The sequence below is a fragment of the Gobio gobio genome (assembly GCF_949357685.1).
Source record: "Gobio gobio genome assembly, chromosome: 22".
NCBI classification, from domain to species: Eukaryota; Metazoa; Chordata; class Actinopteri; order Cypriniformes; family Gobionidae; genus Gobio; species Gobio gobio.
The window spans coordinates 26,732,091-26,759,792 of record NC_137118.1 but is presented as its reverse complement, the minus strand read 5'-3'; the positions used below and the strand labels follow the sequence as shown (position 1 = coordinate 26,759,792).

The 27,702-nt window shown below is 38.8% G+C and overlaps 1 protein-coding gene across 1 annotated transcript in view; it reads right to left on the bottom strand.

Annotated features, from left to right (window-relative positions):
• tln1 (talin 1) overlaps positions 1–27,702 on the bottom strand; it is a 125,390-nt gene that overhangs the window by 19,084 nt on the left and 78,604 nt on the right. The window contains exons 22-44 of the mRNA XM_079805298.1: positions 25,529–25,642; positions 25,214–25,327; positions 24,993–25,127; positions 22,048–22,176; positions 19,621–19,723; positions 16,056–16,264; positions 15,707–15,826; positions 13,909–14,106; positions 13,574–13,713; positions 11,031–11,124; positions 9,495–9,584; positions 9,251–9,373; positions 6,778–6,921; positions 6,386–6,547; positions 6,158–6,298; positions 5,042–5,223; positions 4,796–4,928; positions 2,369–2,470; positions 2,114–2,284; positions 1,774–2,022; positions 874–993; positions 492–638; positions 242–408 (exon numbers count right to left, since the gene is read on the bottom strand). Coding sequence (XP_079661424.1) covers positions 242–408; positions 492–638; positions 874–993; positions 1,774–2,022; positions 2,114–2,284; positions 2,369–2,470; positions 4,796–4,928; positions 5,042–5,223; positions 6,158–6,298; positions 6,386–6,547; positions 6,778–6,921; positions 9,251–9,373; positions 9,495–9,584; positions 11,031–11,124; positions 13,574–13,713; positions 13,909–14,106; positions 15,707–15,826; positions 16,056–16,264; positions 19,621–19,723; positions 22,048–22,176; positions 24,993–25,127; positions 25,214–25,327; positions 25,529–25,642 — 3,287 coding nt within the window. The remainder of the gene's footprint in view (positions 1–241; positions 409–491; positions 639–873; positions 994–1,773; positions 2,023–2,113; positions 2,285–2,368; positions 2,471–4,795; positions 4,929–5,041; positions 5,224–6,157; positions 6,299–6,385; positions 6,548–6,777; positions 6,922–9,250; positions 9,374–9,494; positions 9,585–11,030; positions 11,125–13,573; positions 13,714–13,908; positions 14,107–15,706; positions 15,827–16,055; positions 16,265–19,620; positions 19,724–22,047; positions 22,177–24,992; positions 25,128–25,213; positions 25,328–25,528; positions 25,643–27,702) is intronic.

Genomic DNA, 27,702 nt, shown 5'->3' with positions numbered 1-27,702 from the left:
AGCCACAGCATAAATGTCAGATTCAGGTAAGTGAACAATTCTAGATTCTTAATGGTTCCATTAACATCTGTGCTGATTCCCATCATTCCACACGTATATATCCTGAGCCTTTTTCAAATCTGAGGTGTGACTTTCAAGTCTTTCAAGACTAGTTGCGTTTCATGACCCTTTAAAAACCTTTTCAATTCATAAGCATTTTGGGTGCTGTAGTTCTGCTGGAAGGACACATGCAGTTAAGTACCTGTGATCTGCAAACGTTTCAGAATTCTCTCGGTTGAGAGTGCCAGCGGTGGCAAACATGATGGTGGTGTCCAGGTCAGCGATGATGCCAGATACGGCGCTGGCAGCGGTAATGCAGGCCTGAGTACCACGATTGCCCGCTTGAAGAGCCGCCAACACATGAGACACCTGAGAGAGAATGAAGATATTAGGAGTCTGATGAAAACTGAATAACATCTAAGTCAAATAAGAGAAGAAGAACTACTGTAAACCTTTTCAGAGACTTTCCGTGCGCTGTCGATGAGCTCTTTCTTGGTGTAGGAGTCATTGGGACTGCACTGAAGCGCTCCTGCTTTACTGACCAGTCCAGTACAGCTGTAGCCCAACTCTGTCACCTGCTTCTTGATGTGAGAACCGATCTGAAGAACAAACCCGTTAACAATATTACCTAAAATACTGTTAAAAAAAAATCGTATTGACTCCAAAAATTTGAATGGTAGTATACATTTACTATTTTCTTTGGAATAACATGCACTGATGAATTGTCCTCAATAAGAACAATAATGTGCAGCAAGTAAATGTGGGTCAATTTGATTTCACGTGAATTTAAAAGGTGGGCAGACCACAAAATCTAGACAGAAGAACCGAAGTTACCTCGTCGTTTTCAGCAGTCATGGCTGCACATTTGGCCTCTGACGCCAGGTCACCGAACTCTGTGGTCAGCTGATTGGCCAAACCGCCCAGCTCATCAGGGTTGTTGTTGGATTTGGTAACCTGGGAACACAGCGGTTTAAAAACACACGGTCAGTCTTTTCTTGTGTATAAATACGGCATAATTCTCCCTTTTGGGAATTATTTTTAAACCATAATAATCAAAAAACTTTTGTGAGCATTTGTGAGTGAAAATGACACAGGTGTGACTGTGGAAAAGAATTCAACTCATTTATTTATATAATACCATCAGTATAAAAAATGCAAAAGTGCTCTTTGGTGCATATGTTTTACTCTGCAATTGGCTGCTTGTCCTTCTCTTCCTTTGACATCAACAGACAAAGCATGCAAAAGTTTACTGCTGTGTTAAAAAGGCAAAATGAAGGCATGACTATTAATTGAGCCAAGCTGATTAGCGCCCGCCTCTGTCTTTCAGCCAATAGTTGAGGCTGACTAATTAATATGCATGAGCAACGCCTTCATCTTAGTAGTATTTATACAGCATACAGACATTATTGGCTTTAATTAACTGGCTTTTCATCAATATCATTTAAGTATGATTAATATATTTAAGAATATATTCATATTTAATCGTTCATAAACTACTTGCGCGCAAAACATTGTATAATGTTTGTTACTTAAATGTTACCAATACATTTACTTTATCAGATGTTCCTTAAGTGATTAGTCAGGGCTGCTAGTCAGCCTGTCACATACCAAGCGTATCTTATATTTCTGAATTCTGTACTAAACTTTAATGCTGTTTTCAATGCATGCTTGTGTAAATATGTGTATATATTCTATTCCCAATACTGCAGTCACTTTTGCAGTGCTAGACTTTACCATCTCCTGAACGGTGACAGCGATAGCTTTGGCCGTCTTCACCATCGTGGTCTGATAATCCACAAATGCCCCTTCAGGTTCGAATCCGGGCTCGTCTTCCATTTTATTGATCGCTTGAGTGATGGAGTTGACCATTCCTCCCACAGCTCCGGCAGCGCTGGCCGCCTCTGCCAGAGTCGCGGCCAGATCGTCCACCGCCTCCTTCATCATCTGAACCGACTCCTCCAGAGCCTCCTGTGTGTTAGCCGCCTGAGGACACACAACACACACACACACGGTACTACAGCAGACACAATCAAAACCACCATCATCAGTAGCTGTTGTGCCCGTGGCCTCTTACCTTATGGTTTCCTCCAGCCTCTTTGGCAGTGTAGAGCATCTGTAGGGCAGACTCAGCCAGAGTCTTGGTTTGATCCAGCACGCTCATCTGCTGCTGGCTGTTCAGGATCTTAGACGCTGTACCAATGGCAGCCATGATGAGCGGCTCAAAGTAACTGACCATCTGAGACACCTGTGAGATGATAGCAAACATTGAGCTTCCCATAAACATCTAGATCGCTGAGAGACACATTTGGAAATGATTTTGCAGTTAGACCTTGTGACCAAGCTGAGAGGCATCAGAGCGGGCTGCGATGGCCACCGGTTCAATCAGGTTACTGATCTCATGCACAGACGCCGCCATCTGCTCGTGAAGAGCCTGCAACACAACAACATATTACAATAACGCTACATCTCATTAATAACAATTATACTGATCATTAGCAGGCCCACATGAAATCTGCGCCCTCAGCTTTAAAGATATTGCTCTAGTTTATTATGACTGTTGCATCGTTTCCCACAGGATTTTGTGAGACTATGGGGGGTGGACCTCGCTTCTTCTAGCAGAAGTCATAAGAAAATGTTGTACATTTTAAATTCAAATGCATCAATCTGGTGCACATGGAGAGAGAAAATTAAGAGTTTCAAACCATGTTCAGAGTGCAAATTGAACCGAGTAAAAAGTCATTTTAAGAGCATTGATTTGTACCTGGACTTTAAAGTGGACTCAGCCCTCTTTTTAGTTGATATAGCATCAAAATAAAAGTGTTAAGCAGACAGTCTACTAATAGTCTAATGACTGATAGTTGACATGTTGTAGCAAGGCAACTTATAGTTAGAAGAATGTCTAAAGTGGACCATTGAAATAAAGTGTAACCCATTATTTTACTTTACACTAAAGTACGAAAAAGAAAACAATTTTTGTCTTAATTTCTTACTCTTGTACGAGTTAAACCCTCAATATTTTATTTTGGTGGAAAACAGCAGTTTCTGTGAAAACACTCTCATTACTAGAGATCGACCAATTGTTATTTTAGCTGTATAACTGATACCAATCATTTTCATGTCTATGTGCCCGATAACCAATATTCAGAACCATATTTTGAGTTTTATTTCTGTTCTTTACAACTATAACAACACTTTTTATACTGTAATTTATGCAATTTCACTCCCTCCTTGCATACAGAATAAAACACTTCTACATCAATAAACAGTCTGAAAGAGTGCATAAAATATGGACAATATAAATAAATGACAGGGGAGTCTATCAACTCCTCATAAATATAAGCATGAATATAAGCATTTGTTTTAAACTACAGTTTTAAAAGGTTTATGTGTTGTTCGATAGTCTCAAGAGTGAAGAGAATGGAACACACTGGAATATTATCTGGAATACGCAAACATTGTCAGAAAATCATCGCAATTACGGAGTCATCTCATCTGGCATGTTATCAGAATTATTAATAATGTTTTTGTCTGTCTAGATTACGAAATACCTGCTGACAGAGCGCAGTTTATCTATGCATTTGTGACCCATCACGGGAACCAGGGACACAAGTCGGCAGCACAAGTTTCGAGCAAAATGCGAATGAAGATTTCCATGTTACACATCGCTGGAAAGCTTGGAGACTACACTTTCAGAATCTGTAAATAACTCAAAATGCCCCAGAACCGACTTGTGTCCCTACTTTCCGTGACTGGTCACATTTGTATAGAACCCCTCTAGCGGAAATAATTTCCACAGAGCTGTAATTATTTTGATGTTTATTACCGAAATAAAGGTTATACAGTAGATGTTAATATAATTTAAGGAGTTTTAAATGACTAGATCTTGTTAAAAGCTGCATACAATGGCCATGCTGGAGCATCAACCCGGTGAGTGAACGGCACTAGGAACACGACTTCACGAGACTAATGATGAGAATACAACAGAGAGAGAATTAAATTTAGCACTTTTATTTCCAACACATGCACTCATTCATGGCTGTTTTATTTAATTCATGCAAAGTTACATCTTTATTTAGACAGGACTTGACGAATTACGTGACTCGGTAAGTAAAGTAGACGTCAAGCATTTATGTAACACATCTCATTTGAACAATAATGGTTATGTTAAATAAAGTTAATTAAGGGAGGCAAGGTATTTCACCTTTGAACACCGTTGTTGACCGTTATTACAAAACCGATACCCGATTATGGGAAAATTTGGGGGAAAATATTTGTAAAACCGATTAATCGGTCAATCTCTACTCATTACAAATCCAATGTAATCATCTGTCGACAAAAATGTTGTAAATTAAAAGTGAAAATAATGTGTAACTGGCACCCAGTACATTCCCAAATGCACATTAAATTCACCGCAGAGATGGAGCTCACTGCATTCATTCACTGTGAACCGAGCCACTCTGAGACGTGGAAAACACCGGATCACGAGCTGATTGTGTGAGCAAAGCACACTTCGCTTTGAAACGCGCAGCGCAAAGAGACTATGTACTTATTTAATTATATCACAGAGCACAAAGCCATATCACACTTTCAGTTTTGGTCCATTTCACAGATACGTTGCCAAAGCAATGGTGCAAAACAACATTAGAGACCTTTTAATTTTATTTCGAGAAGTGTAAAAATATTTTAGGTTCTCTACGAGACTGTGGCGGGACAGATTAGGCAATGAATGGGAAACACTGTTGTTGTAAAGCCTCACCTCATGGGAAATGTCGTCTCTAGGCGTGAGCTGCTGGCTGATGGCTGCCAGTGAGGCCTTGTCCACCTCACGCATGCAGTTATTAAGAACCTCAATGGCGTCATCACACTCCCTCTGACCTGGAGCCTTTTCTCTGAAACCATTTACATGAGAGTGTGTGAATGACACATGAAAATTATGACATCATTCATCTATAGGCTAAAATCTTGTTTTTAGTTGATTATTGAATGACGGATATGTGAATACCTCATGTTGGTAATGAGTTTCTTGATGGAATCAGACACTGTTCTGGAGTGTCCAGCCAGCACAGACCATTTGGGCGGGTCTTTGGGGTTGACGGCCAGTGAGCGGGCCGTCTGGATCAGACCTGTAGAGCTCTCCAGCATGCTCTTAGCGGCTGCTACGATAGGCTCCATCGCTGCTAGACCCTGCAATCAGAGACAATACAACTTGGACAAATTCTAACATGGCTCCAGCAGGGCTTTTATATCAGTCGTGTTCCAACTCCTGAGCCCTGTACATTCATGTCCATTCTCCACTATTCTATGTCAACTGAAAAAAATTCTGACTTAAAACGAAATTTGTATTTATAGAAAATTCACATCTTCAAAAGTTTGAGAGCACAATGACTATTTGTCTCTTTCTCACTTTTTTGTGTGAAAATCATAACATTATAAGTTACTGCAAAAGTGGTAGAAATATGTCAACCAGTAGATATTTTGATCTATACAGTTCAATTTTTTTTAACGCAAAGCAGAAAACTGTATTTGTCATAGATTGTCTTTTGTTTTATATTTGTTTTATAGTGTTACATAATTAGTGTCAATATTTGTTCATTTGTTATACATTTTTTTATTTTGGATTGTGTTAATAACAACAACAAAAAATTAATTCGTAAAGTAATTAAGTCAAAAGATTATCATAAAGTGCTACTACAAACATACCTACTTGGATATGTAAAATATAAAACATTTGGGTGAATTTCCAGCTAAAATTATTATATTGTGATAAACAGTTGAGCACAAGAAGTCTCTTCTTCTCACCAAGGCTGCACTTATTTGATTAAAAATACAGTAGAAACAGCAATATTTGGAAATATTACTATTTACAATAGCTGTTTTCTATGTGATTATATAGTAAAATGTGATTTATTCCTGTGATCAAAGCTGAATCGTCAGCATCATTACTCCAGTCTTCAGTGTCACATGATCCTTCTGAAATCATTCTAATATGAAGATTTGCTGCTCAAGAAACATTTATGATTGTTGAAAACAGTTATACTACTTCATATTCAAAAACTTACTGGCCCCAACCTTTAGTGTATAGTGTAGTGTATACTATTACTATGATATAAAGCCTTACCTCCGGGCTGATCTGTGCAGGTACGCTAGCAAACTCTGGATTTGAAGCAAAGGCAGTCAGGTTATCCACCGCCTCAATGAGCGGCCCAGTGGCATCCTTACACTTCTGTCTGTTCTCGTGGTTAAAGGCCCCATCAAGAGCCTGATATTACAGGCAAAGAGTGTTAACATTCACCATAACAGTACCAACACTGTTGATCAGAAACAAACTGATAGTCTCAAAACTCACTTTGATGGACTTGACGAGGTTGGCTGTGCTGTTTGCCACCTCTTTGGCACTCTGGACGAACTGTCTCTTAGCAACTGGGTTGGATGTTTTGGAGGAGGCGAGTCGGCAGGCATTGCACAAGGCTGAAGTATGTTTGGCAACAATTGTGGCGGCAGAGAGGACCTGGGGAAATTAAGGTGCACGGACATCACCAGGAATTATTTTGTCAGGTTATTTGTGAAGACAAATAACTGCATATGCAGTTCTAAAATCTAACATCTGCATAGGTTAATCTTTCAGCCACACATAAGTGTATTGGCTATTTTGGCCGTTTCAGTTAAGCATTAATAATAATAATAATAATAAACTATAGACTAATGCCTATCTAAGCAAGGGAGGACTCAAGAGGTTACCTGGGACTGGGTGCAGGCTGGGTCCACCAGGTTCTGACAGGCCATCTGGATCGAATGTTTGGCTCTGGCGAACTGTGAGGGGTCCACAAGACCCTTCTGCCCAGCGTGACTGTTCGGGTCAGACACACCCACCAGATACGCCCCCTATGAGAGACCGAACACCAGTCACTTCTGTTCTACACAAACCAATTCAAGCTTTCTTACCACCTGGCTTAGCAACAACAACCCTGTTCACACACACAGAAACACTCAAGACACACTCTCACAGGCAGACACACCCACAGGCAAACTTACAAGCACACACACACACACACACACACACACACACACACACACACACACACACACACACACACACACACACACACACACACACACACACACACACACACACACACACACACACACACACACACACACACACACACACACACACACACACACACACACACACACACACACACACACACACACACACACACACACACACACACACACACACACACACACACACACACACACACACACATTAAATAAAGGCAATCATAGAATATAAAATTAAGCATTTTTTATTTTATTTGTATTATATGTTAGCTTATAATTATAGAAAATTGCAATATTTATAGTAATAGTTTCAGCTTGTTTTGTTGATATGTATCCTGCATTAAGGATATGGTATACAATAAGCATTACAATTTTGATGACAGCATCAAGGGAATTATCAACAGTTATGGTTTTTATCATAACTGTGCAGCCTTATTCGTTTCACACAAATGAAACAGCACTTTTGAATCAAATGGCAGCTATGAGTGTTTGTGAACGACACACAGGAAGCACTTAAATATGACTCACTGCCCATCAAACCTATTATGAATTCTTTTTGCACAAGTGTGTAAGAGTGATTTGCCTGCCTGTAAATAAGAAAAGCATGAATGTGTGTGTGTGAAAGCACAAAAAAAACTGTCAAGGAAAGGGGAGAACAGGAAGGTAAATGTGTTTGTTCATTTAATGCGCTCCTGTAACTCCAGATGTTTGATGCATCATAGCACTGATACATTTTATCACGCACCGCCTCTTTAGGTTATTGCAGCATAGTTTAGAAGAGAGGAGTTTCACTCTCTCTCTCTCCCACACACACACACACACACACACACGCACACACACACGCACACGCAATGCCACACGCACGCAAGCACTCCCACATGCACGCACGCACTCCCACACGCACAAACAAAATCATTTTGTTCAGTCAGAGAACAGATTAACTACAATTAAAAACTGAATGTGCAGCGTGAGCCGAATGAAAGTCAGATCTCATTCATCACGAGAGTGAGGAGCTGAATGACAAGATGATCGCGGAAGATTTGGTTTCAAATCGAAATGTAAAAGCGCCTATTTAAGGGAGTTTGTCATTGTACTGTTTTGTTGTTGTGTTTTTCATTAAGAATAATAGGCTAATGAACCCACAATTCAAGCAACCCGCCCCCCGAATTGGCAAACCGAAAGTAAACTGCGCACGGCTGCATTTGTTCACAGCCGCTCAGTGCACATGCGCTGTAATGTGACGGTGAGGGAAAATGTTCTCACTGTCACATCCCTAACAGGTAAAAAGGCTAATACATTTTGATTCTATTATTCGATTTTCCACAATGTCAAACCAACGCAGCTTAACCCAAAATGCAAGCTCAGGCATGCGCTTATTCCATATAATCTCGTGTAGTTGTGCGCTCTAGAATACTCCGTTGCAGGGAACGCTGAGATGCAAATATATTTATTAAGTATAACGAGGTTGGGTTCCTATTCAACTGTCCATCCTATTAAAAACTGCTAGGCTATAAAATAATTGTAAAAAAAAAAAAAAGAGTATTGTATTTCGCAGATTTTATAGTGTAAACATGCAACATTGCAAGCGCAAATGAGAATCGTTTCGAGGGGGATGCCAGGTGTGCGCGGGAAAAAACAAAACAAAAAAAACAACAAATATTCTAATCCCAAATTTGAAAATCTAATACCGACCCATCAAACGAATATTCAAATAGTCTGGTCCAGCCCTATAGCTCTCACACACTCTCACTCTCTCACACACACACACACACACACACACACACACACACTCACACTCACACTCACACTCACACTCACACTCACACTCACACTCACACTCACACTCACACTCTCACTCTCACTCTCACTCTCACTCTCTCACACTCTCTCACACTCTCTCACACTCTCTCACACTCTCTCACACTCTCTCACACTCTCTCACACTCTCTCTGTTTTTTTTACTGTACAAACTGTATATTCTATCCCCTAAACCTACCCATCATTTTCTGCATTTGTACATTTTCAGAAAACATAATTTTGTATGATGTTTTTCTCATGGAGATAAAAAAAATGTCCCCACAAGGACAAAAATGACTGGCATTACTACATGGTCACCACAACATAGGGAATACAAGGACTCTGTTTTTACCTGAGCGGCTGCCTCAGTGAGACCACACAGAGCTTTAGATGCTGAACTGACCGAGTCTCCAAATTCTGGCAAGTTACTGTTCTTGGCATTATGGGAAATGCCAGCCATGGCCTCACCCAAAACCTACACACATCAACAACATTAACACAGCTTTAGCTCAGCACTGGGACTGGGAGAAAAAAAAAATATATATATATATATATATATATATATGTATATATAAAAATTGTGATCTCTGTGGCACCTTTGAGTTCTCCATCACACTGTCAATACAGTCAAAGTAGCCCAGATCATTGACGGCTTCTGTAGGATTCTCCAGCATTCCTCCAACCGTCTGCGGCACACACACACAGTTAGCGCATACAATACACAAAACAGATGTCAATGATGCAAGGCAGTAAACTCTTAAGTTCTTAGTATGTTCATGTTTAAGGCTTTTAGTTCTGTCTAAATTCAAGTGTGAAAACATGTCCTGAAAAGTGAGGCATCGATCGCCCCCTGGTGGCTGGCTGGAGAATAGGTCATTCGTCCTCTCAATGTTATCAAATGGGACGCAAGCCAAACTAAAAAATCCAATTACACTTCAAATAATTTGGTTTCTGTAATTTTAGGTAGTTATCACAAAGACGCATGTTCAAGTGATCGTTTTGCAAATAAGTTTGCGATTAGTTATTTATTTAATGCTATAAAAATGGGGTGTGACGTCATTGACAGCTGTGCTCGTGAACGAGTCTGCATGAGCGGGAGTGTGGGCGGGACCTTGATGGCACGGCTCCACCTCAGACTCAGGCTCCGAACTGCATAAGCGGCAGTTATTTCTGGGTTATTTTGGCTTAATTTTTCTAAATTGGAAGGTAGTGAATACACGTCTACATACAGACGTGAATACACGAATACATGGTCTAAATTAAATTGCATTTGTTAGTTTGTTATTAAAAATCCATTGCTGTTTAAGCCCTTTTTAAGATATTAACATTTCTTAAAAAGTGTAAAGCTAATAAAAAACAGATTTATACTGTTCAAAAGTTTGGGGTCAGTAAGATATTTTTTTTTAGTCAGAAAAAAATTATTCTTTTATTCAGCAAGGATGCATTAAATTGCTCAAAAGTGACAGTAAAAAGATTTATAATGTTGTTTGAAAAAAAAAAACAGTTTTCTTGATCATCAAATCCTCATATTAGATGTGACAACGAAGACTGGAGTAATGATGCTGAAAATTCAGCTTTGATCACAGGAATAAATTACATTTTACTATATAATCAAATATTTTTTTTTATATTTCACTGTTTTTACTGTATTTCTGATCAAATAAATGCAGCCTTGGTGAACAGACGAGACTTTCTTTCAAAAACATAAAAAAATCTTACAGACCCCAAACTTTTAAACGGTAGTTTAACTGGTCTAAAAATCAAATCTGCCTTGAAAACATGCACTTTTGCTTTACTTTGATTTCCAATATCATCCAAAAACAGCACACTGCAAATAACTGCTACTTAATTACAAAGAGGATTTCAAGTCATGCGTATAAATATATGAAAGAGCATGTATAAGTATTTTATTACGTTATAAAAAAATATAAAAAAATACTGTAACAAAACAAGACGGACAAGTTATGGCACAAAAGGTGTGTCATCTCTCTCATAAACACTGCTCAGTTCAGATTGAGATCAGTGCTGAATATGAAAGAATCCAAATGCTGCATATGAGAGTGAGTCACTCACACAAACTGATGAACATAGAGAAGATGAGAAAGGAGAGGTAAAAGAGAGAGAAGAAGCACCTCAAGCTCACGGAGAGCGTTGTCACACTCCTTCTGTCCCGGAGCCTGCTGGGTACACATGCTGATCAGCTGATTAATGCTGTCTGTCACCGCGCTATTGAGAGAGAGATAGAGAGAGAGAGGGAGAGAGACATTAGAGTTTGCTGGAAAGGGAAGAAATAGTGTGAGAGATCTGAGAGGAATAATCCACCCACGTGCGTTACCACACACTGACACACTCTCGCGCTCTCGCTCTCTCTGATGCTCGGTGAGGGAGTGATAGGAGTTTTAGGAATGTGAGCAGAGAAAAGCCATCAACTGCTGTTGTTTCATCCTGTCGTCTTCTCTCACACACTCACACACATCAGCAGTGATACGAACAGGTTTGCTTTTGTAGATGCCCATTACATAACTGTGCTCATTCCAACCCAAATGTGTATAAAAGCGAGCGTGCCACTTATGTAATGTATGTCAATAGAAGAGCTGCGTGTGAGTGCACAATTTCTTTCTTACTATCACAGGCTCTGTTAGGATAGCATGCCATCACAAAGCACAACATCGGACTCAATTCTCTACAGAAATGCTTTAAAACACAGTGAGCTGCATTTTAGACTTTCAAATAGTAGCTGGATAATTATACTGGCCACTTGGACACATTCGTTTGGCTACATCATGTTTACCAATCCCAAAAAGTTGCTACAACTAGCGGTTGCAATTTGCCATGATAATAATATAAATAAATCAGCTGGTTGACACTCCAACACAGTAAGTGGTGCTATTGCAGTTTTATGCTGGTTGCCAACCCATCATAAAACGTAAATAAAGATGACGACATACACTCATAGTCATTCTTTGGCCAAAAAAGAGAAAATACAAAAAGTTACAAAGGATTTTACAATTATTTTTGGCCACGATAATAGTGTGTTGAAATTCTGATATCATGTCCCTGTACCAAATGGCACACTTCGTGCAAGCTCCGCAGCAGACTTCTTCCTGACAGTCAAAGCGACGTTACTCCACGAAAGTGCGGACTCGTAAGAAGACAGCAAGTGTTTAGGGTGCCATTTGGGACAGGGTCCATGACAGCCCTAGCATACACCCTTCACTAATGGCCTTGTGAGAGGATATTTCATGAAGGAGTTCCTATTCCGCTCAAGGGCGCAAAAACACTGTTTGGAATTTTCAAATGGAAGGTCCCACTTTATATTAAGTGTCTTTAACTATGTACTAACACTTAAATTAAAGGTTCAGTAAGCGATTTCTGAAAAACGCTGTTGAATGTGGATCGAACTGAGCAACACACTTGTAGCCAAAAGCTGAGAGACATTGCAAAAGAGAAAAGGTCAGAAGAATATCACTGGAAATAAAGGGTGATGATCAGGCAAGAACTTTAGGACCCGCGTTAATAAAAAAAAAAAAAGCTTTCCAGCGCTGGTGAGACTTAAGTGGGAAGGTCTGAAAATGGACAATGAGTTCGACATTTGTGAGTAGCATTGGTTTTGCAAGATATGCTGTTATTGTAATGTTAGCTGTAGTAACGGGGCAGTTTTGAGTGTCATTGAAGCATTATTTGCTTTGCTACAGATATGATAGAGACACATCCACTCTTGCATTGCGTGTTTGTGCATTTTTGGGGGCGGAGCAATGAAGGGGTGTTTGTTTGAGTTAATTTCAAATATCAACAGTGTTTCTCAGAAACTGCTTACTGCAACTTTAATTTGATACAATGTACTTATTGTGTACATGCAGGATTTTACATTGTACTTTAAAAAAAAAAAAAAACCTGCATATAATTACAGCTGTAATTAATTTCTGTAATTACATTTTAAATTGCACTGTTGACCCTTCCCTTTGTCCACCAACGTTTTTTCTAATGACCTTTTCCTTTTTCCTAATAACGCCAGCAACGTGAAAAAGTGCCTACTTCATGCTGAGTGCTTTTTTCCGGATGCAGAGAGATGAAAAATGGGTAAAACTTTGGGTAAAACGCAGCGCTCATCGCAGCCATTTTTTACCCAGCCATCCAATCACAGTGGAGGAGGGGCAGGACAAATAACACACACCGACCAACCTCCACATTCTACTTGTACAATGGCAACAGATGACAACAAGCATGACCAAACAGTGGAACAAAATAATTTTATAGCAAGCGTCTATAGCAAACACTGCGCCGCCGAAGTGCTCTCAAGTGCCCGCAGCAAGGCATTTTCAGAAGAGCGCTTGGTGCTTTCAGCTGGCTAAAACGGCTTTGGTGGACATGTCCTTGAACCTAAAGTAACTATACTTCCATACCTGTCCGTAACCTTTCCCATATCCAGCACAAGTGTTTTCCGTTACATCATCAACACAATAAGTACATTTTACCAAAGAATATATCTTTTTTTTATGTAAGTGCATTTTAGTTAAAGACACCTAATATAAAGTATGACCAAATGGGGTATTACCAAAGTCATCCAAACCTTTCAATCACTATTTCATATTTTTATATGTAACCATCTATATTGGAAACAGTTCAATGACAAAATGGTAATTGAAAAACAGGAGACAGATGGCAGAATTCTAACCGAGCGGCAGCAGCGAGCTGGTTTTTCAGGTTTGGTGAGTTGGGGTCTGTAGACAGAGCTTTAGCAGCCAGCAGGAGTTTGCTGGAGGACATGGAGATGGTCTTCAGGTTGGTGACCACTTGAGTCTGGTCCTCTTTAGACTATAGGAAGAGACGAGAGGAGGAGACATCATTCACCTATCTACTCATTCATTCATTCATTCATTCATTCATTCATTCATTCATTCATTCATTCATTCATTCATTCATTCATCTATAAAATGACTCTCTCAGGACCTTGAGCTAATGAAAGAATAGTTTTATTTAATTTAATTTAATTTGTAACACGCAGCATACCTGAGATTGTCCTGCCATGTCCGCTCCAGCCTGCAAGAAGTGGTTAAAGTCTTGGCCAAACTTCCCGGAGGCTTTGGACAGGTCCTGGGTGGTGCCACGTGACGCCTGCACCAGCTCATTGGCTGACTGGTTCAGTCCGGCGGCAGCCTCGTTCAGATTCACCTGAGCCTCCTGGAAACTCTTCCCGCTCACTGGGAACTGAAGACACGTCAGAGACACAAAGATCAGAATGACTATTTCTAATAGTAACTGTAATTTGGCTCATTGTACTATTCAATAGTAACAGGAAACGTTGGTGTTGAAAAGCCTGGATAGAAAGTTTGAAGTAGTAATAGTAGTAATAAGTAGTAGCTTGAAGTTTGGCTGCGCAGATGGATGGACGGACAGATAGACAGATGAACGTACAGATGGATAGATGGATGGATGGACGGACGGACGGACGGATGAATGGACTGATAGACAGAGAAACGGACAGATGGATAAATAGGCAGATAGAAGGATGGATGAATGGATGGATAATGGATGGATAATGGATGAACAGATAGACAGATGAATGTACAGATGGATACATGGATAAATGGATGGATGGATAAATAGATGATGGCTGGACAGATAGACAGATCGATGGCTGGATGGATAGAATATAGAGGGACGGATGGATGGACAGACTGATGGATTGATGGATAGATAGATGAATATTTGGATGGATTTATGGATGGATAGATGGGTGGACAGACGGGTGGACAGACAGATAGACAGACAGATGAATGGAAAGATGAATGGACAGATAGGTAGATAGACGGATGGATTGATGGACGGATAGATAAACAGATGGATGTATGGATAGAAGAATAGAGGGATGGATGATGGATGAATGGACGGACAGATAAATTTATCAATGCTTGATAGACAGATGGATGGATAGATAGACAGATAGACGGATGGATAGATGAATTGACGGATGTATGGATGGAAGAATGTATGGACGAATGGACAGATTCTGTTCAGATTTTTGTATTCACCATTTTCTTTATAACGGTTCTGGATTGTTCTTCTGATATTCACTTAGCTTAGCCAAACAGTCTGCTCATGAGCGCCACCAAGCTGTAGTTTTATGCAACAGCAGTTGCTCTTGGCATGTGACTAAAAGCTTGAATCTCATTAGATGGCCAGTTTTTTTTGCAATGGGATGATAAAGAGATTATTATGCGTTATGTTTTTGTCAGAGTTTTACCAAATTTTTGCAACAAACATTTGTCTGGGTGTGAACAGGCCTTTAGAGTCAAGTCAAGTCAGTCAAGTCAAATTTATTTATATAGCGCTTTTAACAATGTAGATTGTTTCAAAGCAGCTTTACAGTGTTAAACAGGAAAATGCAGCATAATTTTATTCAGCTGTATAGCCATTCTGGAAAAATTTCAAGTATCATACAGTGACAGTGTGGGCTTTAGATCAATAATTTGATCAGTAATTTAGTTTAAATGGTTAATTTAGTTTATTATTTAGATGTATTTCGATGTTTAGTTGAAAAATTTAGAGTCCCCAACTGAGCACGCCAAGCCAGAGGCAACAGTGAATTATGTGAATAGAGTGAACAGTCAACAGTGAACAGTGAATAGAGATAGACAGTTTTTGTGTGAGCATGTGAGTTTGACCAGCCGACATCAATTACATTATATAATTCACTTTAGACTTCACAAGTCACAGGACCATCCAGATGACAACAATATTGGGAACTATATATTTTGGAAAATACTTTGTGCAATGTCTGAGTGTTTTCATGGCCTTGGGGACTCACTTTATCAGACAGGAGTTTCTTGCTGGCTTCTCCTACAGTTCTGATGGCATTATCCACATCTCTCTGCCCCGGCAGACAGTTTACAGAGCGGTTCAGTGCCTGAGACACAGCTTTAGCTACCTGAAGACACACACACACACACGTCATTTGCAGAACATTTAAGACGCTTCTCCAGTTATGCTAATCATAGACACACAACAGACTATTTTCTTTTCAAAATAATGAGCACTTCAACCTACAGCAGACTAAATCTCCCATCAGCAATTAAGAGGGAGGTTCTGTTACTGAATTTAAACCCACTCTATTGAGCTTTTCTTATTAAGTATTCAAAGCTGAGGTCTGGTTTAACCTGGGCCAATCTCTGCTGGCTGTCAGGGTCTCCTGGTTTGGCAATGGCTCTCTTGGTCTCCTCGATCAGGCTGGCAGATTTGTCCATGACATCCCCGGTGCAGTCTAGCATGGCGTTTCGAGCATGAGGGTCCTCAGTGTTGGCGGCCACTCCACGAGCAGCTGAAGCCAGCGAACGCAGAGCCTGAGCCACGTCACGAGCAGCCATACCTGAAAAACACACACACAATGAAGTCAGACACAGACATTTGGAGAGACTAAGGGTGCCTGCAATAAGATGAAAGGCGGCATGAGTTTATCGATCGTACTGTGTGCGATTCAAACATGTGCAGGGTTCCCACTCTTTTTCAGCGATCATTTTAAGACCTTTTTCAATTTTACTACGCAGAGAATAAAAGACAAGGATAACGTCCTAAAGTAATATATTGCTCTCTAAGTCGTTAAAAGGCGTACAGTTTATTGCCATGACTTAACTATAAAATAGTTTTTTAATATGAGCTCTTAATCATACATTATGATTATGGAAGCTTGTTTACGCCACAGAATAGAAAATAAAAAAGGTAATTGCGACTTTTTATCTTGTTATTCTGACTTTTTTATTCGCAATTGCGAGTTATAAACTCAGAACTGTGAGATATAAACTCGCAATTGTGACTTTATATCATGCAATTGTGACTATCTCGCAATTGTGACTTTATATCTTACAATTGTGAGTTTATATCAGGCAATTCTGACTTTATATCAGATGAAAGTCTGATATAAAATGATTTTCTTATAAAGTCAGAACTGCGAGATATAAACTCGCAATTGTGACTTTACATCACGCAATTGTGACTATCTCGCAATTGTGACTTTATATCACGCAATTGTGACTTTATATCACGCAATTGTGACTTTATATCTCGCAATTGTGACTTTATATCACGCAATTGTGACTTTATATCTCGCAATTGTGACTTTATATCACGCAATTGTGACTTTGTATCACGCAATTGTGACTTTATATCTCGCAATTGTGACTTTATATCACGCAATTGTGACTAGATCTCGCAATTGTGAGTTTATATCACGCAATTGTGAGTTTATATCACGCAATTGTGAGTTTATATCACGCAATTCTGACTTTATATCACGCAATTCTGACTTTATATCACGCAATTCTGACTTTATATCACGCAATTCTGACTTTATATCTCACAATTGTACGTTTATATAACGCAAATCTGACTATATCATAAAATTGTGAGTTTTTCACGCAATTTTGAGTTTATATCACGCAATTCTGACTTTATGTCATGCAATTGTGACTTTATATCACGCAATTGTGACTAGATCTCGCAATTGTGAGTTTATATCACGCAATTCTGACTTTATATCACGCAATTCTGACTTTATATCTCACAATTGTACGTTTATATCACGCAAATCTAACTATATCTCGCAATTGTGACTATATCACGCAATTGTGAGTTTATATCACGCAATTGTGAGTTTATATCGCGCAATTGTGAGTTTATATCACGCAATTGTGACTTTATTTCATGCAATTCTGAATTTATATCGCGCAATTCTTTGTGAGATAAAAAGTTGCAATTATCTTTAAAAAATTTTTACAAATTACTTTTTTATTTACAGCATTCCTGATTTACAGCAACTAACGGTAATTGTTTTGGGCCAGTGATAAACTCTTTTTGTCTCGGCTAAAGAAAAAACGAGGAACTTTAAAAAAAAAAAAAACAATTCCAGAACAACACATTTTTCCAGGACATTTTACATTTTCTCTAATTTCCCATGTGTTTTCCAGTACGCGTGGGAACCCTGATGTGGCTTGAGCTGTGAGGTAAGATCTTCCTGTCTGTGTTTGTTACAGCAGGGACAGATGCACATTATATTCTACAGGAAGGGGGCACTGCATAACACGTTAATGGGAATGGATTTCAGTGTTTCCCCTAGGTTTACAGCTTTTGGGGGGGGGGGGGGGGACCTCTCGAAACTACCAGTGTCGCGGAGCGGGAGTGTTACGGATACGTGGTGTTGCCATAGACAATAAATTAATTAATTTGGTAAATAAATATAAACAATATATATACTATATTTCAGGGCTCAATGCTAAGGATATTTTTCAGGGGTCAGAATTTTCACTGACCCCACCACAAAAAAAAAGACAAATAAAATAAAATAGGCCTAGTATTGTTTTTGAGCCATATAAGCTTAATAAATAAGGTTATGACTCTAAAAACTAAAATCCTAACTCATATTTTTTTTTATATTGTTAAAGACCGTCAGTAATAAAATAAGAACAAATAATCAAATTATGAGCAAAAGCACAAATAAATAAAGCAGAACAAACATATACAAATTAAATAAACAGTTATTTTCATGTAGGTCTAAACTAGATTGTCAGGTACAAAAATAGTAATCAAATGTAAAATATAACTGCATAATCTGCATAAAATGATATGCCACTGCATATAAATACAGATTAACCCTTATTAAAAGTTATTCAGTCAAGAGCAGTGAGTGATTTTTTTTTTTGTCTTTTGTTATCTCAATATTTATATAGCCAATGACGATATTTTCCGGCATTCCATGTTTTCACTGTTATACGGTAGGGGGCACTGTAGCGCATTTCCTGCACGAGAACAGAATCTCCTGATCAAAACACTGCCGAAGAAGCAACGTGCGATATCATGTGTAAGCAGATGCATATGTAAAATAACGCGATCATCACCATTAAACAGCATATAAATCAAAACTGCCTAATGTTATTGAATGAAATGTCAACCCAGGACGAATTATAGGACTGTCAAGCTCTGGGGTGTTGATGGACTCCATCTACAACATCTGTGTTTTGTTCATCGTTCAGACGTAACGTTAGTCTTTTACAAAAACGTGATTTTTTTCAGCTTTATGCTCAAAATGTTGCTTTTTCATGAAACTTGCAACATTCAAGTGTTGATTAAAAAAATAATATATGAAGCTGGAATAAAACAGTGGGTCTGTTCTTTCTTTGATATATTGCATGTTTAGATATTCTGTGGACCATTAAAACTTGTGAAAATGACCATAAATGCTGGCGGTGACTGGCAAATTTCATGTTTACGTTCATTTAAAAGACCTAACCGACTATGTTTACGATGATACTCAACAAGATTAATTTTGTGTGAATATTCGCGCACTGAGACGCGTGGCCGTGCGTGTGTGTGGTGTGTTGCTGCCCTTCGCGACGAGCAAACTGAGAGACACACTTTCTCGTCTATGAGCGCTTGAATATTTAAATTGGCAAGGCTTAAAAATGCGCAAATGATCAGTTTCCGTGAAGATGCAGCTTTGGCCCGAGTGTCTTTCACGCTGGCACTGAACCATCGGGCAATTCTTATTGTCGACCGTAATGACAAATATTTTTTGTCATTCATTCAGGGGGGGCGGGGGGTCGTTTTGGGAGGGCGGGGCGCCCCCCCAAAACAATGGTAGGGGAAACACTGGATTTGATCATAACCTCATCTAGACTATCAAAATAAAGAAACAAGCCAATAGTTAGTGGTATGTGAGGTTGATGGGGTTACCTGTGTAGTTCTCATTGCCTTGGGTGGCTTCACTGAGGAGCTGAGCAATAGCAGAGCTCACAGCTTTAGTGCTGGAGCCCAGATCCTGAGAACACTTCTCCAACTACACACACACACACACACACACACACACACACACACACACACACACACACACACACACACACACACACACACACACACACACACACACACACACACACACGTGTCACAAAACATACACACAGGCCTAAGGCAATTCAATAAATGATATAAGCTAAAGGAACACTTAGTGACTTTTTCACAATATACATTTTTATAATTGAAAAGGAAACAGAATTCACTAACATTACATTCAAAGGCATTTTGTCCACAACAATATTATTTATATAATATTATATCTACAGTATTCAAGGCCTATCACTCCTATGAATTAAATTGCAGGACTTTTTTTAAAGCTGCAGTCCGTAAGTTTTACCTCTTTGTTGCCATCTCTGTTTGAACCCTGAAATTGCAGTTATTTGCAGAGTTAGGGCGTGTTCACACGTGACGTCTTTTTTGACAAGAAAAAGCTGACAAGAGCGCTCTTTTAGTTAAAAAAAAGTTGGCAGCACTTGGTTCCAAATAGCAGCCGAGGGCGTCTTTTGTTAACAACAGCTGCAACAAGAGTGCTGTGTGGTGCAAAGATACAAAATCTCTTGATGAGAAACCTAGCGTAATTTAAAAATACTACTGTTAATGTGAGACTAAATTTAACTTTAAGACTTTTCAGGCGATAATGTACTCAAATCTGTGGTTTATTTATAAAGAAAGCGCCTATTTATATATTTTATCTGAGGTTTTCGGAGTTGTGAGATCCAGTCGTTCAGCCGGCGCTCAGCCGAGAGCAGCCTTTCCTCGGCTAGTCCTTTGGACATTTGCTGCTGGCTCTGATGTCTCTGTAGTGGTTAAACATGAGATATGATTCGTCTTGTGTATATGTAACAGCCGATCTTTGGTCTCATGGATCTATAATTTGTTCCCTGGCAAATCGTTTAGGCTGAGGGCAAAGTGAAGTTTCATTACTTTATTTCTTTAGGCTATTTAACTTTGTGTTACCATTGTAGCCTACTAGCGCTGACTTTGTATGTTTGACTGGATTTTTTGCTTTATTTCTTGTATAGCTTCTTATAACTTTTACTTATACTTTTATAATGGCTATTATTGATCATACATAAACTTACATTTAACAAAAAGAGACTGGGTTGTGTTTTATGTCACATTTAATTTTATTACAGTGATAATCATATATGCACACTTGTCTGAACCACATATTAATATGTTTAATATTGTTTTAAATGTAAACTAAAAGAGGCAGGGTTGTGTTTTAATGACATTTCGTTTTATTGTAGACTAAAATATACATACAGAGATAACCGGCACCTTCTCCACTTTTAGGTCTTGCTACTCGCTTGTCATTGGTCAACTGTCAAAAAGGCACTTGACGTAGAGCGTTTTTATCAGAAAAGTTAAACTTTATCAACTTGAAAAGACGCGCTGAGCTGCAGAAAAAGATGCCGGCGTTGGCGTTTAAAAAAAACGCTCATTACTTTTTTGAAAACAAGGTTTACTCCATAGGATTATAGTGTAAAACAGACACTGGCAGCTTCAAAAAAGTCAAGTGTGAACACGCCCTTATCTTCTTTACGTGGGTTGTGCATCAGCATGGCACCTCAGCGTGGAAGAATCTAATATTTTGAGATGTATGTGTGGGTTTTTCTATCAACACACCAGTTGTCAACGATGATTGAACTTTCTGGATTACAAGCCGCCATCAAAATGACAAGTTTAACTACATTCCAGCTGCTGTAAGAAGAGGCCACAAAGCGATCCGCCACCTGCAGCATCCACACATGCGATATATAGCCTACTAGCCTGGACTCGTGATGTAATAACGCAAAAACGAACAGCGGAAGCTCGTATTTCCCGCGGAAAGCTACCAGTACCACTCAAATTATAACACATTATAACAAGTTTACCGTTGTGAATCGGACTAAGGTAAGAAGATCGTTTTGAACACTTGCTGGTTATGTACTTTGCTCAAAAATTGATTTTAGATAATTTTTACCCCCCAAAAAAGTTACGGGCTGCAGCTTTAAAGAGCTGAAAGCTCTTGAGAGATCCTACTGTTTTTAACCAATGAATTTACATGACACTTCCAGTTGTGTACGGAAGTAGGGAAACTATGTAGTGACTAAAACAATCTTGGTCTAATTTCTAGCTGTGCTCACACATTCTCTCAACTGCATCAGGTGAATCATGGTATGTTTTTTTTAACAGTACTGAAGGAGTTTGCATGTATGCTGGACACGTGGCATTTCTGTTGGATGCAGGTGTGTCCAAACTTTGACTGGTAGAGAAAACATGCCAATGCATGTACATACACATACTCTGTATCCATTCACTCACCGTTTCTCCAGGTAGAGGTCTGAGCTTGCCTGCAGCAGCTGAAGCTTTGGCCTCCTGCATGTCCCTCTCCAGCCCCCGTACCATTGTGATAGCGTTATCTATCTCCAGAGGCCCACACGCCTCCTGGGCCTGAGTCAGAAAGACACAGACAACCACATCAACTGTACTGCAAAAGTGCTTATGTTCACCAGGACTCTTGTCATGTTTACTTTCTTTGTATGTATGTATGTGTGTGTGTGTGTGTGTATGTGTGTATATTCTAGCAGTAGTGTAAAGTCAACATGAAATCAAAATGGACCCTATTTACTTTATTAATACAAATTCCAGAATCACTGTCCTGTAACTCTAAACTGTATAAATAAATAAATAACATCCCTCATTTCGTTTAACCCGGACCTCCCTTCATCTATTCAGAATATCAGGCTTGGAAATAGAGAGGAATATTGTTATTTGACAATAGCTAAGACTGTTAGGATAGGAATTGAATTTGCAACAATGATTTTTATACATTTCGATCACTTTGAAAGGGAAAAGCATCTCCTCCTCACTTACTCTCAAGAGGAAGATATCTGAATTTTATATTATGTTGCCTAATGCTGGCTCTCCTTTTTATGACTCTTTGACGTTGTTATGGGAAAAAGAAATTGGATCATGCTTTAGTGAGGAGGAATGGCTCTGTTTGTGCCAGTGTTTTCTTCAAAGGCGCCTTAATTCTGAAATTTGAACAAAATTTAAGCTTAAAGGACATGCTTAACACTTGTTCGCCCTTTTGGGACTGCAACAGGATCGAAGGATCATAAAATTGCGAAGATTATTGGTAAATTGACTTTGCGCTGTCTCCGAATGTATATCTTTTAAATTGTAACATTGGATTGTGCCTTGACCGTGGTACAGAACGAGTGTTAAATGTTGTACCTATTTGGCAAAAAAAATTATACTTCTGTTATAAAACAGCTCTGGAAGGTAATTATACTTAAAGGGTTAGTTCACCCAAAAATGAAAATTCTGTCATTAATTACTCACCCTCATGTCGTTCGACACCCGTAAGACCTCCGTTCATATTCGGAACACAAATGAAGATATTTTAGATGAAAGCTGATGGCTGAGAAAGGCCTCAGATAGGCCTCCATTGGCATTCAGTACATTAATCCTCCCAAGATCCATAAAAGGCACTTAAAATGTCGTTACAAAGTCCATCTCACCACTGTGGCTCTACAATAATTTTACGATGCGACGACAATAGTTTTTGTGCGCAAAAAAAAAATCAAAATAACACCTTTATCCAGCTTGTTATTGTCTTCCGTGTGTGCCTCCACGGCGCATGCGTGAGAATATGACGCAGATCCGGCGCCCGGAAACATGAGCCAGAAGGGATTTGTTTACAAGCGGAGAAAGACGCGAGTGTCTAAGCTGTTGAATTCTACATTGATCGTGCTTTAGGTCTCGGCGTAGTGCTCAAAATGGGGCTTAAGTGTGCATTTCATGGATTCCCGAACGCTGGCGCTACGTCATTCTCGCGCATGCGTCGTGGAGGCATACACGGAAGACAATAACAAGCTGGATAAAGGTGTTATTTTGATTTTTTTTCCCGCACAAAAACTATTGTCGTCGCATCGTAAAATTATTGTAGAGCCACTGTGGTGAGATGGACTTTGTAACGACGTTTTAAGTGCCTTTTATGGGTCTTGGGAGGATTAATGTACTGAATGCCAATGGAGGCCTATCTGAGGCCTTTCTCAGCCATCAGCTTTCAACTAAAATATCTTCATTTGTGTTCCGAATATGAACGGAGGTCTGACGGGTGTCGAACGACATAAGGGTGAGTAATTAATGACAGAATTTTCATTTTTGAGTGAACTAACCCTTTAACCACTTTGACGACAAACTTTGCTCAGGCATTTCAGAACCACCAAAACAGCATTTTAGATGCTGTGCAATGAGATTGGTTCGCTGGTTAGTCCAGTTGTGCAGTTCCATCGCAAAGTCACTTGACTTTTTTGATGCGCATCAAGGAATTTATTCGGTAAATGTGTTTCCATTGTAGTTCATCATGCGCATGTTTTCTTATCGGATAAACAAATGTATCGGATTCAATTGAGAGCATATATTTTTATGCACATTTTGGTGTTTCCATTCAGCTTTTTTTTTTTTTTTATGCAATATGTGCATACAAATACGTGGATGGAAACATAGCTAATAAGTATGGAAGCTTGTTTCTGCCACAAAATAAAACATTTTTCTGAATTGTGTGATATAAAAGACTGAATTGTGTGATATAAAGTCCGAATTGTGTGATATAAAGTCTGAATTGTGTGGTATAAAGTCCGAATTGCGAGTTATTAAGTCAGTATTGCGAGTTTATAGGAAAAAAAGTCCGAATTGCGAGATAAAAAGTCACAATTAACTCTTTTATTTTTTATTCTGTGGAAATAAGCTTACTTAAATAAGAGCAATTTACACTCTTTTAACAATTTTTACCAAGTTTAAATCCATTCTGTAGAATTCTACAGATTTCCCCCAAAAAACTGATTCTGTCCATGCTTAATAATAATAACTTCAATAATAATAATGATAACATATCTTATTATATAAATAATTACAATTAAACCATTCAATGAAATATATTGCTATTGCAATACTTCCATTAAACTGTAAAATAAACAAATATTTATTAATAATAATAATAATTTTATTTTACAGAACAACAGTAAAATTACAGGCCGACTTATTTTCTCTGCTTTCAAACATTAAACCATACAGCTTTTAATTAGGTGGAAAACGGCAGTGAGGCCCTAAAGCTTCTCTTTGATTGACAACAGATTTATAAATAATTTTGGGAGTTGGTTGGTGCATGTTGCATTTTCAAATGCATAAGTGACCCATATAAAAAATATAATTATACAAAAACAAAACCTAAAACTTCTTTTAAAATGAATCTGCCATACCTTCTGTGCGGCCGTGCGAAGCTCAGCCAGAGCGCTTGCGAGGTTTTTGGCGCACTGACTGAGCTGCATGGCAGATGCCTGGTCACTGATGGTGGGAACTGTAGCTTTAGCCGCGGTCACCATTTTCGCGCCAGGCTAATGAAGAGAACAGACATTATGAGCTCAAATGTGGCCGATTTGCTCTTTGTAACAGGAAGTAAAGGTCTGAACAGAGAATGAACCTGCAGGAAGTTCTGACTGGATCCGATCAGGGCGAGTTGAGCGCTGGGACTGTCGGGCTGAGCCTGACTACCTCTCACACCCTGAACCAGCTGAGGAATCTGATCCGCCACCACCTGTGAATCATATCATGCTGTGATATTCCTTTAGGGCTTATGTGATTAACTAGGCATTGTGTACTATACATGTTTGATCCTCAGAATTATGTTTTATGTTCCACGTCTGTTCACATCAGTTATATCTGTTTGTGAGGCATTCACAAACGCAGAGCTTGTTATGTGAACTAGTTTTAACCCTAACAGGAAGTGGGTTCCTACCTTGCAGCTCTGTACAAGCTGTTGTTGGGCTGCAGGGTTCTTGTTGGAGGAAGCAGCATTCTGGGCGGCAGCTATAGTCTGAGTGGCGGCTGCTGCGGCCTGTTTTGCTGCATTCTGACAAATACATATGACACAAATATATTTATTATAAAGCCACAGATATAAATACCACCAAAGAATCTTTCGAGGAAAGTCGATTCACTAGGCAGCCATATTTGAAAAGCCTTCGGCCAGCTATTTCGATAGCTACTTGAATGGGGGTTTCTTTCCAAACAATAAAATCTGACATTAACGGACCCATTCATGTTGTTTCGTATCCTCAAATAGCATACAACAGAAAGTATATTTCAGGTTGGTGCAGCCAATGCGCATCTGAAATCTCATGAAAAATGTAAGCCTACATCTCGGAACTATTTCTATGGAAACCAGAGCTTTTTAAAGACACATTGATCAATTGGTGATTGGCTCTTTTAATTATATGGCAGGACGTATTCTGTCATATTGCATGTTGCACTTTCTGCCGTTCATAAGTAATATGAGTGAACCGTCTTGATACATGTACACTACCGTTTTTGATTTTTTTTGTTATGTTTTTTAAAGAAATCTCTTCTGCTCACCAAGGCTGCATTTATTTTATCAGAAATATAGTAAAAACAGAAATATTGTGAGATATTTTTACAATTTAAAATAACTGTTTCTATGTGAAAATGTTGTAAAAGGTCATTTATTCCTGTGATCAAAGCTGAATTTTCAGCATCTTCTTTGTCAAATGATCTTTCAGAAATCATTCTAATATGCTGATTTGATGCTCAAGAAACATTTCTGATTATTATCAATGAAAAAAAACTGCTTTTTACACTGTTAAAGACTTGGATTCCCAAACATGGACAATGTTTAAAAAAAAAAAAGTTAGACGTTTGATGGAGTATTTCTGTGCCAAAAATACTCGTTTCGGAAAGGTTTTTTTCAAGTATGGGCCAAAATTACGTCACGATACGCCTCCAGCCGCTCTGTTTTTGTTGGAAAGACTTGGTACAGCCTATCTTTCTTTTATAAATATAATAAAACTAAAGACTTTTTGGAGATATGAAGGATGCAATACTACTCTATAGGCACTCAAGATTGACATGAGATTGACTGAAACTCAGTGTTTCAGCCCCCCTTTAATACTTTTATTCAGCAAGGACACATTAAACTGATCAAAAGTGACAGTAAAGACTTTTATAATGTTAATAAGAACCATAATTAATAATTGAGTACCAATAATAATTTATAATAACTGAGCAGCAAATCAACATATTAGAATGATTTCTGAAGGATCATGTGACACTGAAGACTGGAGTATTGATTTCACAAGGATTTCAGGGGATTTCACAATATTACCGTTTTTACTGTATTTTTTATCACATAAATGCAGCTTCTGTAAGCAGAAGAGACTTCTTTCATAAATATTAAAACACGTTGTAATTATTCCAAACTACTGACCAGTAGTGTAGTCTCTATTAATAGCCAGATTAGATTACTGGCTGTATGGTATGGTTCATATGATTCATATTACAGCTGATTTCACAAAACAAAGCATTAGTGTTAGGTCACAAGACAACATTTTTTTTTCATTCAATACTCGTGTAAATTTCTGTGTGAATTAAACAAACAACTAGAAATGTTCATTAAAACAAACTTTGATGTTAAATTGACAAAGTTGGGATATTCTGGTTGGTTACTAGACATTGCTATGGTTTTCTAGCTGGTAGTTGCTAGGCTTTGTTGGAGCTGGGCTGTTCTAACTGGCTGCTAGGGCATTACTTGGGTCTTCTGGCAAGTTACTAGAGTATTTTGGCTGGATTCTACAGTGTTCTGGCAGGTTGCTGATAGGACAGGCAGCCAGTAAGATAGACAAAGAAACAGACAAATATCATGAAGAATTAAGCTGTAATTCTTAAAATTTGTACACTGTTCTTTTTTAATTAAGATAATGGGCAAGCTGAAACACTATAAAACAGAGAAACAGGTCTGTGGAGTTTGCAAAACTTGCTCTCAATAGTTCTTCACTCTCACGAGTTGCAACAAGTCACTTGTGAAACTGCACCACTGAGCTATACATACTGCAGTCTGTGTTTCACTGTAGCCTTTGGCAGGATTTAACTTCATGAGCTGTAACACGTCATATAACT